Here is a 20385-nt window from a genome sequence, read left to right as displayed (position 1 = left end):
CAGGTCCATTCCCACATTGTCCCCAGCTTTTTTATGCAATGTTGCATTGTTTGCTGACTAACAGTTCCAAGCATGCCTTGGCAAGTGCACAGCATCTAACAGATACATTTTATTTACAATGACTGTTGCAGTCAGCAGTGTTTTTTCAACTATAACTAAACCTTACACTGCATACAGGAATTAAAGAGGCAAGGTACAGTACAGAGGTAATCGGTCAGTAACGAGGTGCAAACAGCGGACTGATCGATCTGTCAAGGTACAGTACAGAGGTAATCGATCAGTAAGGTGCAAATAGCTGACTGGTCGATCTGTCAAGGTACAGTACAGAGGTAATCGATCAGTAAGGTGCAAACAGCTGACTGATCGATCTGTCAAGGTACAGTACAGAGGTAATCGATCAGTAACGAGGTGCAAACAGGTGACTGATCGATCTGTCAAGGTACAGTACAGAGGTAATCGATCTGTAACGAGGTGCAAACAGCTGACTGATCGATCTGTCAAGGTACAGTACAGAGGTAATCGATCAGTAACGAGGTGCAAACAGCTGACTGATCGATCTGTCAAGGTACAGTACAGAGGTAATCGATCAGTAACGAGGTGCAAACAGCTGACTGGTCGATCTGTCAAGGTACAGTACAGAGGTAATCGATCAGTAACGAGGTGCAAACAGCTGACTGGTCGATCTGTCAAGGTACAGTACAGAGGTAATCGATCAGTAAGGTGCAAACAGCTGACTGATCGATCTGTCAAGGTACAGTACAGGGTAATCGCTCAGTGAGGAGGAGCAAATAGCTGACTGGTCGATCTGTCAAGGTACAGTACAGAGGTAATCGATCAGTAACGAGGTGCAAACAGCTGACTGGTCGATCTGTCAAGGTACAGTACAGAGGTAATCGATCAGTAAGGTGCAAACAGCTGACTGGTCGATCTGTCAAGGTACAGTACAGAGGTAATCGATCAGTAAGGTGCAAACAGCTGACTGGTCGATCTGTCAAGGTACAGTACAGAGGTAATCGCTCAGTGAGGAGGTGCAAACAGCTGACTGATCGATCTGTCAAGCTTTTTTACTACAATAAGGTGCTGCCTTTTTTATTGAAATCTACATGAATGGCAAGGTAACAAGGTGAAAACAGCTGATTTGGAAATGGTGTAAGTGGTGGCGACTTTACCCCTGTTGTGGCCTCTTTACACTGGCTCCCTGTGCAGTATAGAATTGATTTTAAGATTTTGGTGTTATCTTACAAGGACCTGAATGGATTAGCACCTAATTATTTGCAGGAGTTACTGACCCCGTATCTTCCAAACTTCACTCTTAGATCACAGGATGTGGGGCTGCTGGTTATTCCTAGGGTTAACAAAAGCAACATGGGAGGTAGGGCTTTTTATTGTAGAGCTCCTCAATTATGGAATGCTCTGCCTTCGTTTGTCAGGGAAGCTGGGACCATTACAGTTTTTAAGTCAAGACTAAAAACACACTTTTATAAAATGTCTTTCTTAGTGGGTTTTAATGTAAATTTAAAATTAATTGTATTACTTGTGTATACTAGGGGTGTAACGATTCATCAAAATATCGATGCATCGCCATCTTTTATAAAACGATCCGATCCACGACCCATGGATTATGTATCGCGACACAGCAATAAACATGCCAAATTATGTTTTCATTTGTAATCCGCCACATGTAATGATCAGCATATAAAAATAAAGTATGGCACACCATTTGTGCCAAAACTATCCAGCCATAAATTTGTCAATCCGTTTGTCAATTCGTCCATATATTCGTCAATTCATACAGCAAACGCTTCACACTAAAGTCCTTTCGTATTAATAAATTGACAAATTAATTAATTAATTATTAGATGAATTAACAAATACGTTTATCAATTACTGTACAAACTGGCGAATTTTGTGGCGCTCCACAAGAAAGGGTTTAGTTCCATTATCCAATAGTTGAACGTAAATTGTAAGAGGAGGGATTGAACTTCACTGCCTGTTTGTTTCTGAGGACGAACACGTTTCAGGAAGTACGAGAAAACAAATCACATGACACGGCCAATAACTTTGTTTACAGCTTAGAAAAAATTGAGACACACTGTAAAACCAATGTATTTCACTTATAGTTATAATAGTATTCAAAATTGTATTTTCTTCCAGTAAAACAGCAGCAATTTCCACAATTCGTTACGTATGTATGTCGAGTAAAACATTTCTTCTCTGAGGGCATTTCGTTTCCGGACTTATGTTTCCATGGACACGGCGAATCGCGAATGGACCAATCAGTTTCGAGCTTACAAGCGATGTTGGTGATGAAGGCCGAACTGTACAATCATATACTTGACTTGAGTCAGTACCGGTACAGCGGTTATGAAATTGTATAACATAAAAAAATGTTTTCTATCTAAGATTGTATTTTTCTACTCGAAGTGTACAAAATACTGTGAGTATATAGCACTGTAAAATGTATTATGCATTGACTTAGAAGATCGATCTGAAACCTAGCATATACAATTAATTCAGGAAACGATGTTTGCATTGACTGTTGATGATTTTATTTTTAGTGCTTTGTTTTGCTGATTCCCTATATGAGCTACAAGATGTACCGGTCAGATCTTTTGCTGCATAATCAGATGGTGTAAAGCTGTGGTCTAGTAATATTATTGACTGTTTACACACAAAATGTATATACAGATAAAAAGTACACACACACAAACGCACATACAAATAAGTATAAACACATACTGCGATTATCTATCTGTGTTTAAATAGGCACGGTACTAAAGATGATAAGACAGAAGGACTTTATTTTAGAAGACTATCTAAATCCCCTTTAAGAAGTTCAAATCAAATGGAAACGTATATTCAGACTTATATACAGCTACAGTATGAATCTCCTCTTCCTCCTCTTCCTCCTCCTCTTCTGTTGATGTCACACTTTCCATGTCTTCCCAAAACACAGTCACATGTTCTTTGTATATTAGGTAAGAGCAACAGTGGGGGGAGGGAGGGTGTTTTCACTCTAAATGTTACCGTTGTTACAAAATATCACAGTACAAAGTACCACATTATAAAATATCACATTACAAGTTATCACAGTGTAAAATATCACATTGCAGAATGTCATAATACAGATAAGAGCAGTTATGATTTCCATTACACGAGAGTAGATGTTAAAACTTCATGCTGATTTGAACTCGGCTCTCGCCAAGATAAGCACCAACTAAGACGTAGCTTTACAGTAAACTAATGTGATCCATATGCGTCTCCATCCATTTACGTTTCCTTCCATGTGATGATGTAGATATCCTTCTGTCTGGTGTTAATGGCTGAAGTGTAATGCTGGTTCCAGGGATCAGCTTATTTTGCCTCCCTGGCGCATCAGCACACACAACGGCTGCGATGCTGGCTCCGGGGATCAACCAAAGTGCGGCCTCCCCAGCGCATCAGTACAATAAGATCAAATTCAAGAAAGAGCAGAGTAAAGAATACAGTAAATTATAAGTAAGCGCGAGTACAATTGGTACAATTGGGTGCCATATAGTCCATTATAGTGGAGAGTTGTGAGGTTTACAGATGCTTTCTGAACAGGTGTGTCTTCAGGAGGCGCCGGAAGGTGGTCAGGGACTGAACTGTCCTGGTAGGTCGTTCCACCACTTATCTAATTTTATTTCTTGTAAAACTACAAATTGTAGGTCATTCATATTGTATGCGTTTTTTTGTAAAGTGTTGAGCTATTAGTTCATTTCCTTTTTATTTCTTAAGTTTGACAGGTGGTGATTCTGTTTTCTTTTATAAATGCTGTCAGGGGCGGCGTTAGGGACATGTAACCCATGCAATTGCAAGGGGCCCCGAGGCAGCGACGGTGACTTTTTTTTTACATTTTATTAGTAATTCAAAACATGACAAGACAACACTGGTGACAGTTACGTGTCACTGGTGACTAGGCAGGGCTTAAATTCAACCGGAGTTGTCCGGAGCTACTTTAGCTGTAGTGAAAACAATACAAAATACTGCACAGCTTTACTATACATTATTATGAACATATATTTTCACGAGGACTGTAGCCATTTATTTTCATGGTAATTATTACAAGTGAAAATATTTATGTACAGTATACGGAAAGCAGCATAACAACACACCGAGAGTCACTTCTGTAGCACCCGATACGCAGGCGTGCATCACGGTTGTGGTGAACGGCGTCTGCTAACAAATAAATAAATAATAATAATAATAATAATAATAATAATAATAATAATAATAATAATAATACCGAAGAATAAAGGAAAATAACTGGATACATAGACAATACCAGGATGCCTGAAGGTTTAAATAGAAAGGAATAGTAGATAGTTACATCAACTGATAATACCGGTACTTCATAACTGCAATGTGTTAGTACTGTAGTTCATTTACATAGCACCTCCCAAGTTCGTACGTCAGAGATTTAAGCAAACTACTGCGTGCATTTGTGCACGCTTCACCTTATTATACAATATTTCCCAGAGTACATCACCAACACGCAAAAACGACAGTCCACATGACGCATTCTACATACCGGATGCGCAGTTATAACGATGTAAGGCTTTGGAACTACAATCAGCTAAGTGACCTGCATGCCTGCGAACTACAGCTCCCAGGACCACCAGCATTCTTGACATGCGCCTTATGCGTTTCGTGCCATTTAAATGTATTTTCAAAATGGCGGCTCAGGACAGTGTGGTCCGTGTAAAACAAGTTGAAGAAAAAGCAAGAGACAGTCTGGATAAATTTAATAAAGAGAAGAAGAAAAAGAAAAAAAGGTCCTGTTCTCCGAATGTGGAGCGGGAGAAAACTGAGAAAGAAGTCAAAAAGGCGAAGCTACACCACCACCATCATCATCATCACCATCATCACTTACAACAACAACAACAACAACAACAACAGAGCCAGCAGCAACACCACCATCGCAACTCCTCGCAGTCCGAGTACTACCATAACAACAGCAAGAAAGAGACTCTCGTGCAGGGCTCCCCGAGAAAGGTGCCCCAGGTAGCGGTGGACAAGACACAGACTCAAACTCAAACACACTTACAGCATCAGCCCAAGACGCAGAAAGTGCTCCCCCCAGCAGCTCCGGCTCTGTTTACCTTCTCTCCGCTCAAACTGCCCAAAGTGAAGCCAGTCCACGGCAAGGAGAAGCATGATCGCAACAGGGAGAAAGAGAGGAAGTACAAAGTGAAGAAAGAGAACAGCGAGGTTAACGCGAAGGATGCCGTGAACAAAATAAAGAAAGGTAAGAGACGATATAGCGCTGTTCTTAAATACAACTTTTCTCTTTCGCCTGTGTGTGATTTCCGACATCTAGCCAATTTAAAGCAGCCAATACAAATATTAATCAGTTTACAGCATTTAAAAGATAAAATACATTACAGAAAAAAAAATTGAATTTGAGTCTGTTGGTAGCCATGCACTGTTTTGTTTTCGGGTAGGAGGTAGAGCCTTTTGCTGTCAACTGCCCCTTTGTTGTAGTGTGCTTGTGTTGCATTTTCATGGGTTATACAATCTGCTTGTACAGTACATCGCAGTGTGACGATTTCCCCAAAAAAGAACAAAATGTTACATTTAATTTCTTTAAGAAAAAATGGTTGTGTGTGTTTTTTCTTGTCACTGCACTTTCGAAGGTGAACATTGGATTTTAATAGGTCACTTCTTATTCCCACTGTTTCCACTGATATCAAGGTTGCACTGCTTGGTGCTTTGAAGAAAAACCATAATGAAAAAAAGGTATTTTGATTCAAAGCGTTCATTATGTTGTAGTGAAATCTTGTTACTTTAGAACTTTTCAAATTGTATTTGACATACAATACCAACTTTGATGATTTGTATTTGTAAGGAATATTATTTGGCTTAAGGTTGTTTTTTCCTCATGGCAATGTCTTTTTATTTGATCTATACAGAGCCTCCTGATGAAAACAGCAAAACGCAAGCAGCAGATGAGTACCCGATAAAGAAGATGAAGAAGAAAAAGAAGAAAAAACACAGAGAGGACGAGCGAGGCAAGCGGGTCAAGATGTACAACAAGGAGGTGCAGACGGTGTGCACTGGCCTCGCCTGCCTGGCCCCTGACGCGCTGCTGGATGGGCTAGCTGATGATTCTGCACTCAAATACCTTAAAAAAGAGCAACTCTGCCAGACCACCGTGGGCACAGCCGGGTTCCGGACGCCCAGCGGGGTGCAGATACCCTACCTGTCCCACCACGACCATTCCATCCGCAGCACCTGCTTACAGACGGGCACCAAGTACGGGCGCTTCATCCACGAGGAGCACCAGCCCAACGGAGGGGCTTCTGTGCTCCATGCTTACATGGACGAACTCTCATTCCTGTCTCCCGTGGAGATGGAGCGCTTCGCAGAGGAGTTCTTGAGGCTGACGTTCAGTGAAAGCCAGAAGAGTGCAGCTAAGTACGCCCTGGCCATTGTGCATGGGGCCGCTGCCTTCCTGCCAGACTTCTTGGATTACTTCGCTTTCAACTTCCCCAGCACTCCGGTCAAAATGGAGATCCTTGGCAAGAAGGACATTGAAACAACCAGTATCACAAATTTTCATTCTCAGGTAAGGTTGTGTGCTCACCCTTGTGGCCCTTGCTTTCTTTTTCGCTCATGGCTCTTCTTTGAATGTGCAGTGTAATCAGATTAGTTTTGCTATGGCATCTTTCTCAGGTTACAGTACAAGATCTCAATAAATTGGTCATGCAAATTCATTGTTCCACTTACTTGCTGGATCCAATTCCAATCAAAATTCTAAAAGCAGTTTTCAATGATTTGAGTGAAATTATCTTGGACATGATAAACAGTTCACTGTCATCAAGAGTAGTTCCTTCTGCCTTCAAAATGGCTGTGGTTAAACCTCTTCTTCAAAAACCAAACATAGACCCTACTGCTTTTAACAATTATAGACCTATTTCAAATGTGCCATTTCTAGCTAAGGTTGAATTCATTTCTTGAGGGCAGGGTTTTCCCTGGCTTTTCTGTTTTGTAGACACTAGTGACTAATCCTTTCAATAAACTTTAGTCACTAGAGAAATTCAGTAGTCAGTACTGGTGCTACGCATCCTGTTTTTATTCCACCTGTACCTTAAATTACTATAATATAGATAGATAGATAGATAGATAGACAGATATATTGTATGTACATTGTTGTGCAATACATTACTCCTAACAGAATGGATTTTGCTTCCTTGTTTATTTTGCAATTGTTTTGCAATATAACATGGCAATAAAACCTGTAACATTGCACTAAACAGAAACATTCCAGTATCATTTTTATAGCCTGCCAAGTGCTTTTCATGTAAAAAAATAAATCCTATTCATTTCAGGTTCTCTAAATAAAAGGTGTAGTGCAATATATTACAGTTGTTACAAGGCAGTAACTCAAATCTTATTTAAAAATTATAAGTGTGTGGTGTATAGTAGCATTCCATTCCTTTCTAATGTAGTCAGGCATTTACTTATTTTCTCACAAAATACTCATTTCTTTTCAATAATAATAAAAAGAAAATCTAGAAATGAGACTTTTCAATTGATAAAATTACAATTTCAAATGATTTGTTTTGAACAATATACATGCACTGTCTGGCACAATGTACATTTGCTTCACCTTTCCAACACTGAAGAGGATTCTCAACATCTCAAACCAGAACCCTGTGCTTATTGTCACTGCACCAGTATTGGAAAGCCTTCTAAAAGGCAAATTCAGAAATGTTCTCAAGATTGGGCGTATCCACAGACATGTGCATTAGCAGGTTTACACGTGTCACTTTAAGCTGATTTCTTAGATCTGTTTTTATTGCATTGTAGCGGCTGAAACCACTCTCGCAGTCAGCTGTTCACATCGGTGCTACATTTTCAATGAAAGCGATGTTAGTTCTGCAGGGATGGCTAGGTGGCACTAGTGAGGTACTGGTAGTAATTAACAGGTTTTGGTTTAATTAACAGGTTTTGGTTTAATTAACAGGTTTTGGTTTGGGACTGCAAATCATGGTGACTTTATGGAGATCTATGAAGTTGTGAAAGCAATCAGAGCTAATAATTTGGCTTTTTAATTTTTCACGGTAACCTCTAATGTGGCTGTTAAGTGAGATTTTACTTTATATACATGAATTGAATGTTTCTTACCTGACTTCACTGGAACATAATTAGATCCCCAAAGTCTGAATCCGGCCTGTTCTTGGCAAGGTAATAAGCAGTATGCAAAGCTGATACAGGACTTGAATTTCATTTTTGTGTGCTGGGGGGGATTTCCCCCCCTGTGCTGCAGCCAATGGGGGGGGGATTCCAAAATGAAGGGGGATGGCGAAAAAGGCACTTTTGCATTTAGAAAACTAATATATTTTACTGCATCATTATTCACACTGGTGTTGCTTTAAAATAAGCTGCTTTCAGGAGACCTAACAGCTGTTCATCAGCTTTTCCAAAAAAATCATGTTTGGTCACTGCTATAAATATTATAATCATAGATGGCTAAAAAAAAACACTGCACCATTGAACCTCAATATGAAATGAACATTGGGGGGAAGCTGAGCCTCTAAGTCTAAGTCTTGCCCCTATCAGTCTAGCTGCTACAGTGACGGAGCAATAGACTCTAAACGAAACCTAAGCTGTGAACTCTGTCACATGATGAGAGGCTTAACTTCATGCGATCGTAGTTCCGGCTAGGAGTACCGCACACACACGCTGACTATGTCTTTGGAAAGCACTTAATCTGTAATATGTGCATAACCGTCAATGCCCTGGCGCCACAAAATGAATGGGGCTGAGTTTTAAGAGTTAAAGCGAAAGTCACCGCTTGCAAAACAACACGTAGATAGACTTAATATCATCTTTCTTTTTTCCAGAACTGCAGTGTAATGAGTTTCTTTAATGCTTAAAGACAGCGGCCAAGAATCATGTACGAGAGAATAAAGTATCGCAGCACTTAAAATATCCAGCACTACTTTTAATTATTTATTTATTTTAACCAGAACTACACAGAATGCGGCTCATAAATTCTCTGACACCCACTTCCTCAGAGATTGTTGTAGCATTTCAGGCATTCTAAATTGGGTAAATACAGTAGCTTGGCGTCTTAAAATATCTCTGCAGGATTTTCCCGCACTGAAAGTTGCAGATATGCGGAAGCAACTTGGAAAACACTCAATTTCCGTGATCCCACGCTGAAATTCAAGCCCTGTGATATAATGGCTTCCTTTTCTTTGCTGAAGGTACTGACGATGGCACGCTCAGTAGAAGCAACGTGGTCTTTTGTACAGCCGTGTTTTGTTAAGTTGACTTTTAAAACATCTCGGCAGGCTTTCTTTGCGGCAGTACAATAACTACAGTAAATTAAAATATTGTCTGCATCATAGACAACCCAACCCATGGGATCAGAGATTTCCGGAATGTCTGAAACTTTAACTGTTCTTGTTGTTTTGTCTTGCGCATTTAAACTTTTTTTTTTTTTTGCCACAGGTTGCATTGTCCCCTGTAATTCCAAGTGTGCATCTTTTCAGGTTCTTGAACATTATCACTGGCATGCTTAATTTTCTCTGACATTTTTTAGAAAGTGCGAATGTCTGCTTCATAATTTGAGTACTGTGTATGTGGGGAGAGAATTGAAGAGATCTATGAAATGCCGGCAGTGACATTTTAAATTCTTCCATTGAGATTAGTAAAAAATAAAAAAAATCACATTATGTAATTGTGTTTAAGCTACAAACAGGTGATTGATAATTATTTTAAAATAAAGCAAACTAACATACAAACCGGAAGCAATCACTAGTGATGACTAGACTGATTTTTGTCACTTTCAAAAAACATTCCTAATAAACATTCCTAATAAAAAACATTCCAGCAATGTGGAGTAGTGGTTAGGGCTCTGGACTCTTGACCGGAGGGTTGTGGGTTCAATCCCCAGTGGGGGACACTGCTGTTGTACCCTTGAGCAAGGCACTTTACCTAGATTGCTCCAGTAAAAACCCAACTGTATAAATGGGTAATTGTATGTAAAAATAATGTGATATCTGTATAATGTGAAATAATGTATAATGTGATATCTTGTAACAATTGTAAGTCGTCCTGGATAAGGGCGTCTGCTAAGAAATTAATAATAATAATAATAATAATAATAATAATAATAATAATAATAATAATAATAATAATAATAATAATAATAATAATAATTGAGAGTGACGAGCGACGCTGAAAACAATACAGAGAGTAACAAAGTGTTTGAAAAGTTTCAGTGGGGTTTCCGTTCTTCGCACAGTATAGAGACTGCGCTCATCAGAGGGGTGAATGATCTGTGAAGTGCAGACTCTAGCTGTGTATCTATTCCTGTTCTTTAAGATTGAAGTGCTGCATTTGATACAGTGGACCATACCACTTTAATTGATCGTCTCAGAAGCTGGGATGGATTGTCCCGTATTGTCTAAAATGGTTGAAGTCATATCTCATGAACAGACAGCAATTTGTTTCATTAGCATACTCCGTCTGGATTTTCATGGGTTGCCTGTGGCATTCCCCAAGGCTCTATACTGGTACCCATTCTTATCTCTTTGTACATGTTACCACTGGGTGAGATACTCCATAAACATGGTGTTAACTTTCACTGCTATGCCGATGACACACACAGCTCTACATCTCTGTAAAACCTGATGATACCCTGGCTGTATCAGCCTTAGCTGAATGCTTCACTGATGTGAAGAGGTGGGTGTTCCAACAATTTTATTAGTTAAACGCTGATAAGACAGAGGTTCTGTTATAGGTTTCTCAGCATCAATTAGAAGGACCAGAATCTTTAAAAACAGATCTGGGCAATTTGTCTGTCTGATCTCTTCGTGTTTCACCAATAAAAAGACATTTCTTTTTAGAGCCATTTGCTAAGAGAAGCAGTTTTTTCAAATACCTTTTTACCTGTCAAGTGTGAGACTTTAGTTGTCATCTTTTAATAGCCTGTCAGCAGTTTACACACACAGTACAGTCTTCCATTCGTTTTACTACTGTATTCCTTTGAATTTAAGACACCCTCGAATTGAAGATGCAGCCCAAATTTACCACCCTCAATTTGAGGAAAAAATAAAACATCAAATAAATATGCATTTACAAAGATACAACCTCAGTTACACTGTTGTATCGCACAAAAATGACACGAAACAGTGTTGTTGTAGATTAACCACAGAGCTTGTTTATTGTGCTGCGTACTGTATAATACTTAAGATGGCGTCTCTGTCGTGCACACACCACCACTCACTTACAGCATCACACATCCTGCAACAGCAAGCACGACACAACACAACACGACACGACATCAGGCAACATGTAACCCAGCAACCACAACAGCACTGAGCACATTACAAACACAACAGTCAGAATGGTATGCACAATACCAACATAACATACACATATGGAGGTTACTCACACACACACACCGGCTTTTCTCCCAGTTTGTGAACTGTGGTGTTGCTTGCATTTCCACTTTGTCCAAGCTGGAACTGTTTGTTAGAAATACTGAAATTGTAAATGCTTCTTTGAATTCCTCGGGATGCTAATGACTCTTCTTTGAAAATGGCTGCATGTATTTCATGGATGATTCGAGTTTGGACAGTAACGTTTTGGTTCGTCTTTTCTCGTCAGTCAGTCACGTTGCTGTTTGTGCACTCGGGTAGTCACGTCTTTTGTTGGCGAATTTAATACATGCACCACTATATGATCTACTCGAATTTAAGATGCAGGATATCTATGAGAAGCAAAAAAATGGTTAAAAAGTGTGTTTTAAACTCAAAGGAATACAGTAGTTTTCTAAAAAATAATAATAATAATAATAATAATAATTTATTATTATTTTTATTTATTTCTTAGCAGACGCCCTTATCCAGGGCGACTTACAATTGTTACAATATGTCACATTATTTTTACATACAATTACATTATTTTTGTACACATTATTTTTTACATACAATTACCCATTTATACAGTTGAGTTTTTACTGGAGCAATCTAGGTAAAGTACCTTGCTCAAGCGTACAGCAGCAGTGTCCCCCACCTAGGATTGAACCCACGACCCTCCGGTCAAGAGTCCAGAGCCCTAACCACTACTCCAATAATAAATTGATAAAAAAAAAGATCATGATGACATTTTGGGCCAGTCTTATCTCTAATGTCCAACGGTGGGCCAATTTACTCACTGGAAGCTTGTTACCTAAAAATCGCTTCCCCTAACAAACCACAAGGCTGCTGGACCAGACAAAGGGACGTGACCGTGCATAACCCACTGCACCATTGACCTGGTTTGCCCTTCCAGACACTGCACAAGCTGCTTTTGTGTGTGTTGTGTTTCTGTTGTGGTGCTGCAGGTTAATCGGACGTACTGCTCTGGGACGTACCGGGCTGGTGCCATGAGGCAGATCAGCCTCGTCGGAGCTGTGGATGAAGAGGTCGGGGATTACTTTCCAGAGTTCCTTGATATGCTGGAAGAATCCCCCTTTTTGAAGGTAAAACATTGTGTGGATTTTAGATAGCATATAATGAAATCCCATTCTTGTTATGAAAAATAAATACTGTACTTTTTTGTTTAAGTGTTCAAACCATTATTTAAAGTCCCAAGGGTTGTGAAAATTAGATGTATATCTCAAGGGTTCTGTCCTGGTTAAATAAATAAATCCATAGTGCTAGTGCTGATGATTTAGAGACTCCTAAAGAGATGTGTGGTGTTTGCATCATAAATCAGGAAATGCTTTAGGGCTATTGATGTTTGATCCGTTTCTCTTGCTTGAACGAAACTAAATGTAAAGAGGCATCATCCTCTGTAGTTATTCAGTTTTGAACTTATTTTCTTATTTCAGATGACACTACCATGGGGCAGTCTGTCCAGCCTTCAGCTGCAGTGCAGGTCTCAGAGTGACGATGGACCCATTATGTGGGTGAGGCCAGGGGAACAGATGATCCCAACAGCAGACATGCCAAAGTCCCCCTTTAAACGACGACGGTATGAGACTCCCGAACTCACTTCATTATATACTGTGTCTCTGATCTGTGAGTACTTGGAGCAACTTGGTTGGTCCTGCAAGCTCTTCCATCGGTTTCTAACTACATCTGAGTCACAAGACATGCAAAATAAGTAAAACAAGCAACATTATAGTACTTTACTTGTGGTTTGCTATAGCACTTTAACCAGAACAGAACCATTAATGTATTTTTAATATGTAGGTTTGGCAAAGTCATGAGTGGTTACAGGTGTGTGCAGTGCAGAGCGGATACAAAAACAGACAGACAATGATTTGCAAGTGCAAGGGTGTTTATTGATTTATTAAACAGTGTCCAGAGCCTTATGGTGAACAACTGTAAATAATAATGATGGAGTAATACAGCAGCGTGTATCACTCTGTATTTGTAATTCCCGGGTTTGATCCATAACCAAAAGTCCAGTTTTACACACCAACGCTAAAGACAAAACACAAACACAGTTTTTAGTGACAGTGAATGAGTGCTAGTGGTGGATTACAGTTCTCTGTGAAATGCAGGGGTGAAAGTGATGTCCGGGTTTATGCTGGCTTTCGCTACAGCTCCGGATCGTGCTACTGGTAGTCTATTAAAAAACAGACAACAGTTAACAAACACAAGACAAAACTCACGGTTCACGATACTGCAACACCTGTAGGTTTGGAAACTAACCATTTACCAAGGAACAGATCACTTACACTATGTCCCCTATTTATACCCTCGCTCATGACCCCTAGGTTAACGAGCGCATCCACTCCTCCAATCCTCGAATGCCACGCCGTTTCCCGTCCGAGTCATTGAGTTTGGGTACCATAGCTCCGCCCCCTTCCAAAGGAATAAATTGTCATGCCATTTAGTTAAGGGTACTCTGTTCCTCTTACACCGTGCCCTCACAGGTTGAGAGGGAGATCTAACACCAAGAATCATTCTATCTCTGTCACAGTAGGCTACGGGTGAAGTTCTTAATCTTAAAAAACTAAACTTTGTACAATTATTCAGTTTAAAGATACAGTTTGTGTTTGAAACACAGGGCTCTATATTCATGGCGTTCTCCACAAAGTACAGTAGCAAGCATTTTGATGACTGGACATTTATGTATTTACTGTCTGTCCTAAAATTAAATAATGTAAAATATTACATAAACATAAAGATTATGTACATTATACATGTATTCATTGAATTCAGATGGAGGTATTTTTTTTAACATGTTGGGTCTCATTTTGTGTTGCTGTTAAAAATCCTTGAAAGAGTTTTCTTGTTTTTTTTATAAATAACCCTCGATCCAGACCCTAAAACAGTTCATTATTTCATTGTGCCTGTTAACCCTGGATTGGGATGGCCCTGCAGGACAGTGATTGGACACCCCTTCGCATGTGCTCTTCTGAAGAGTGACTTTGTTTTGTTTTGCCAAGCAGGTCGATGAATGAAATAAAGAACCTGCATTACTTGCCTCGAGCCAGCGAGCCCCGTGAGGTCCTGTTTGAAGACCGGACTCGGGCCCATGCAGATCACGTGGGACAAGGGTTTGACTGGCAGAGCACAGCTGCGGTGGGAGTCCTGAAGGCTGTGCAGTGTGGAGAATGGTAGGTGAAGGAGGGAAAGCGCTGTCTGGATAGCTGTATACAGAACCCATTCGAGGAAGAGGTTTTGAGTATCCGATTCAGCGTGCTTGATTAGAAAGCTATGCTGCTAAAGCTGCTGTTGATTAGACATTCGGGTCCTCTGGCTGCACTACAGCACCTGCAGTGATGGCCTGATTGCCACAACAACTATTGGACTTGTTTAAACTGGACAGTGAAATGCACTGCACTGATTTAAAACTGTACTGTTTCATTTCAGGAGCGACCGACCTCGAATAACCAAAGATGTGGTTTGTTTCCATGCAGAAGATTTTACTGATGTCGTACAGAGATTACAACTAGACTTGTACGAACCACCTGTGTCCCAGGTATTTAAGCAACGAGACAAACATGTAGGGATAAAGAGCCTTTAGTAGTTGCATGCTTGAGTAATGAGGTAAACTATTTGATCTGTCATGACTCACTTTTTGTACTTTTTTGTGTTTTCTGCAAACTTTGCCATTCCATCTTGTCTTTCTGTTTTTAAGTTATCGATAAATTCACAAAGGATATAATTATAATTGAAACAATAACATTTCATTTTAGTAGTTATTGTTGACAATATTTTAACCAAATTATATTTACTTACCACAATGATATTTCTGTAATGCAAATAGATTTTGTCGTCTTTCTAGTGTGTTCAGTGGGTGGATGATGCAAAACTAAACCAGTTGAGAAGGGAAGGCATCCGCTACTCCAGGATCCAGTTGTACGATGATGACATTTACTTCATACCCCGAAATGTCATCCACCAGTTCAAAACTGTGTCTGCTGTGTGCAGCCTGGCATGGCACATACGACTCAAGCAATATCACCCTGAGAGCGAGAGCTCCTCCAGCACGGAATGTAAAAACAACTGTACGGGATGCAGTGAGCCTAAAGAAACCAAGACCAAAGTGTCGTGCCCTGCGTCAAAACCAGAGCCTGAAGCTGTGGACGTAAAATACCTTTTTTCTGTTCCTAAGCCACGGGTACAGAAACCAGTAACCCCACAGCAGTCCACAGCAACAGCGAAGGCCTACAATCAACCAGTAATGGCCCTGAAACCAACAGCAGCTCCTCCTGTGTTATTGCAGACAGAAACATCAACCAGTAATGGCCCCCAAACCAGCAGCAGCTCCTCCTGTGGTATTGCAGCCAGAAACTTTGTCGCCGACAGTGCCTTCCCATGACCTAGACTCTCATCCACGACACCTTAAAGCCTGCCTCCAACACTGTACACAGCAGATTGCTTATAGCCTGCCTCCAACACTGTGCACAGCAGCTTGCTTATAGCCTGCCTCCAACACTGTGCACAGCAGCTTGCTTATAGCCTGCCTCCAACACTGTGCACAGCAGCTTGCTTTCAGTCATGTTGTTTATGTGAGATTTTATTGGGGGGTGGGCATATTTAAAGATAAATAATTGTTAGGGGTTCTGCAGTGATGAAATTTCATAAGCATGTGGCCCTTTTTATACAGATATATAGAGAACTCGGCTCAGACTTCCATGCAGAAATGAAAGGTCCTGTATTTTCAAATTGAAGGCTCGAGCCTGACCAAGATTTTGTAGAATGTAGCACCCACTTCATGGGAGAATGTTTGAATAGATTGTTTCAGATTGCATGAAGTCTAATCAAGAGTTTTCAGTATACTTGTAATACTAAGTAAAATGAAAGCTAAAGCCATTGGTCAGAGACACTGGTTTTACATTGGTAGGATCATGCACTGAAAGTGTTGAAGTATTTATAGTCTTATCTTCACCAGTCCCTATGCAATGTAAATATGTTATACCGTATAAAACGTACATAGAATACAGGCAGCATTTTTTTCTGAACAAAGCATGTCCTGATTGAATGACTTGTGTTTTCACGTTGTGAAACTTACCTGGATTCAAAGGGGTGGCATTTGGCTTAGGAGGTCGCACCAACTTTGTTATTACTTCTAATTATATATTAGAAATGATTATCTGTGTAAACGGCCAAAGCTGGATGAAGAAGAGCACTTACATGGGAACTGTAAATAATGACTAAAATATCTTTTATCATCCTGGACTTTTCTGCCTTTTATATTATAATAATAATAATAATAATAATAATAATAATAATAATAATAATAATAATAATAATAATGTTAGGGTTTTTTTATTATTATTATTTCCTACAGCTTCAAAAGGTTTCACACTGTATATTCTGCTTCCCAGCAATATTTTTATTTGTTTCATTTTGTGTTTGTAAAGTTCCATATTTGATATCTATGTTAGTGTTTTTGATGTTGAATTCATGATAAAGGGGTTTTTCATGTGAATCATTTACACTGCTCTGGTTTAACATGCATTGAAAGTTATTGGTTTTGCACATTTATAAGGTGTTATGACCCATTTTGCTTGGAGTTATAGAGAAACCCTCTGAAAACCGCTTGATCTTTTTTTTTTCTTTTATTTAAAAATGAGATGCTTTCTAGTAAAATTAGAAGCTTTTTATCCCACCAACACAGTTTGGGGACAAATTTGACACTGGAGCAAAAGCTTAGTAAATCCAGCCCTTACGGCAGGTTTCACAGACCCAAGTTACCCGCAAACCCTAATCTTGGACTATTATTTTTATTATTATTTATTTCTTAGCAGACACCCTTATCCAGGTTTATCCCTTAAACTAAGGTTTCACAGACCCCAATTAGCACTAGTCTTGGACAACTTTATTTAAGGTAATATTAGGAAGTCCAAGGTTAGTGCCACTCTGAGCCTGTGAACCCATAGTTTAATGTTATTTTAGGTAAAATGGTCCAAGGTAAATGCTAATTAAGGGCTGTGAAACAAGACTGGTGTTTGAAGTTAAACAAGAAAATGCCCTCTAGTGGCAGAACAAGGGACTACATGTTGATACGAGCAGCGGAAGAGCAGCGTGTTTTTTTAATGGAAGCTTCCTGTACTTGAAACATCGTGTAGATTAATGTTCACATATATTTGTTTAATTTGAAATGATAAAAATGTATATAGTTTCCTATTTCAGTAAACTCTCATGTTGACCCACAGATTGCGTTAGTTGTTTTAGGTGTATGTTTAGAAAATGGATAAGTTATTGTTGAAGGCAAAAAATAGAAACTCACTTGTGCTAAAATGTGTAGTAACACTTTTTGTTGTAGAGATCTTACAAAGAATAAACTGTAAACTAGTATTTTTAATAATGCAATTGTAATGCCTGTTTTCACAGACCTAATTAGCTCCAGTCTAGATTGCCTACTTTTTCAGGTAATGTAGTTCAAGACTCCTGCTTATTAAGGGCTGTGAAATCATCAGTTTAGTATGTGTTCTGGATCTCTCTGAATCGCACATTTTGTTTGTGCAATGACAGTTTAGATCAGTTTACAGCCTGGTAGAATTATGGAACAACATCGCCGACATTTTTGCACAGGGACATTTTAAAGTATCTAGTTTTTAATCACTTGTTTGATTCCTGATCATAGCTTAAAGGTTAGCTATATGACATTTCTGAGTTTGTGTAGCCTTGCATTTCTTGTCTTTTGTTCACTAGTGAAACAATGGAAGCCTGAATTAATTTTTAAAGGTTTCATATGATGAAAAAACAAAGAAATTATCATTCAATTAAACACAAATATCCCCTAATGACACTTTAACGTGCATGTTCCAAATTTATTTAATAAAGAAACCTGATGAGTTTGAATACATTGCTAATCAAGATATTCTACGTAATTGTGTGCTATTATATATGTAGTAAAATTGTAATGTTATCAAAAAATGGTACGCTGTTTCTGTATTTTGCACATGCACTTTGTGTTGTATTTCCATCAATTAGAATGGACAACTCTCTCTCTCTCTCTCTATACATATACATATACATATACATATACATACACATACATACATACAGGGTGATTAGAAAGTAAGTTTACCACATCAACGCACCATATTATTGATGTGGTAACCTTACTTTCTAATCACCATATATATAGATATATCATTTTTATTTTTATTTTTGCCTGGATTAAACCTCACAGTAAAACATGGACTCAGCCTGTCCCAGACGAGAATCAAATAAATTGGCAGCTAGTCTGACACTTTTTCTTGTTTTGTTGTGTTTAATGTATTTGTTTGCCTGGAGGACGGTGTGGATTGTGTAGCTCTCATTTCAATAGCATCTCTTATTACTGTCTGAGCACAAAGGGTTTCCTTTTTCTTTTTAATAATAGCACAATGTGTTGCGATCAGCAGATGATATAGTTAACCCTTTTTGTGAAATATCTCTTTTGCAGTTGATTTAGTAGGATACTGTACATGTGTGTTGATGTGTAATAATAATTGATAATGATAATGTAGAATGCATAGACATTTTTCTGTATTTTTATAAATAAAGAGAAAAACTGTTTTCATGTCTCCTGTACACTTCTATGTTACCACCAAAGTGTAGCTGTGGGTTTGTTAACTGCACAAGGAACACCAAGTTAGTGTTACCAAACCTATAACAAGCAATGCTCCAGTGTGGGATTTTAGGTTGCATCACTGGGCCCACAGTTCAGAATGCATCACTAGACTTTATAAAGATTCAAATCAACAGTTACTGACAACAGCTAACACTGCATACTAATAGTGAGGCTTAGTAAATGTGTCATGCATTTTCAAAGTGAATGTATTGCTGGCAGTGGACAGCGCATTGCGTTACATACTAAGGACAGCATTAAATTCCTGTGAGGGGTGCTTGTGGGTTTTAGTAAATCTGTTATCCCTACTGTACTTCTTCAGCTGCTCATCTTTCTTCCATTTCCATTGCCAGGATATAGCATGTGTTTGTATCAATGACAAAGACACCAAGCTTTCAGACTGTCCTCACATTTGTATTTATTTTTTGCAATCCACTCCCAAACTTCAGTGTTCAGTACAGCTTTAGACTGGAGTTCTGGCCAGTCCCATAACAGAATTATGAAACATGTGCTGTTACCATTCCAGGACTGTCTTAGTCTTGTTTAGAGGAATATCTCCATTTAAGTAGTAGGAGATTTCTACAGCCAATCTCACTGATCATCATGATGAATCGTTTGTGTAATAACGGAGCTGTGGGATTCCACTCAGTTAAAGTGTTGCCTGTTTGCTGGAGCTCGCTTATTCATATACCAGTACATATTAAAGGCTGGAAGTGGAATTCTAAGTTTGGTGGAATCACACATTTGGGGTTGAAAAACAGCAATCTAGAACTTCTGTATCGTACTCTAAAGAAGCATGTTTAAGGGGTTTATGCTGCAGCTGGTTGATAGAATGGTCCTGTCATTTTGAAATTGCTTGGGAGTTCAACACTTGCCTTTTCGCTGTCCTCCGGTATAGTTCCCTCAGCACTTAAGGTAGCTCTGGTAAAGCCTATGCTTAAGAAACACAATTTGGACCCTAAAGTCCTCAATAACTACAGGCCAATCTCCAACCTACCATTCTTAGATAAGGTTCTAGAGAGAGTTCTTGCAATTCAATTACAAAAATTTCTAACTCTAAATGATATATTGGAGAAGTTTCAGTCTGGTTTTCATGCTGCACATAGCACCGAGACGGCCCTTGTCAGAGTTGTAAATGATCTGCTGATAAGCTCTGACTCTGGCTTTCCATCAGTATTAATTCTTCTTGATCTGAGTGCTGTCTTTGATACTGTAGACCATTCCATCCTACTGAATCATCTTCAAAGCACAGTGGGACTGTCTGGCCTTGTCCTATCCTGGTTCAAATCTTATCTTTCTGATAAGTTTCAGTTCATCTCTATTGGGGAGGTAAAATCGGCA

At 39.2% G+C, this 20385-nt stretch overlaps 1 protein-coding gene across 1 annotated transcript; it reads left to right on the top strand.

Annotated features, from left to right (window-relative positions):
* Positions 1–4585: 4585 nt before the first annotated feature.
* LOC131702042 (lysine-specific demethylase 9-like) lies at positions 4586–18992 on the top strand. The gene is made up of 7 exons (XM_059003507.1): positions 4586–5269; positions 5934–6589; positions 12365–12502; positions 12854–12996; positions 14426–14593; positions 14850–14958; positions 15265–18992. Exons 1-7 carry the CDS (start codon positions 4654–4656, stop codon positions 15799–15801), a joined length of 2367 nt encoding a protein of 788 aa, XP_058859490.1. The 5' UTR covers positions 4586–4653; the 3' UTR covers positions 15802–18992.
* Positions 18993–20385: the final 1393 nt, after the last annotated feature.

The sequence above is a fragment of the Acipenser ruthenus genome, chromosome 29 (genome assembly GCF_902713425.1).
Source record: "Acipenser ruthenus chromosome 29, fAciRut3.2 maternal haplotype, whole genome shotgun sequence".
NCBI classification, from domain to species: Eukaryota; Metazoa; Chordata; class Actinopteri; order Acipenseriformes; family Acipenseridae; genus Acipenser; species Acipenser ruthenus.
Note: the sequence above shows the minus strand (reverse complement) of the source record. Positions and strands in the feature narration are given on the sequence as shown.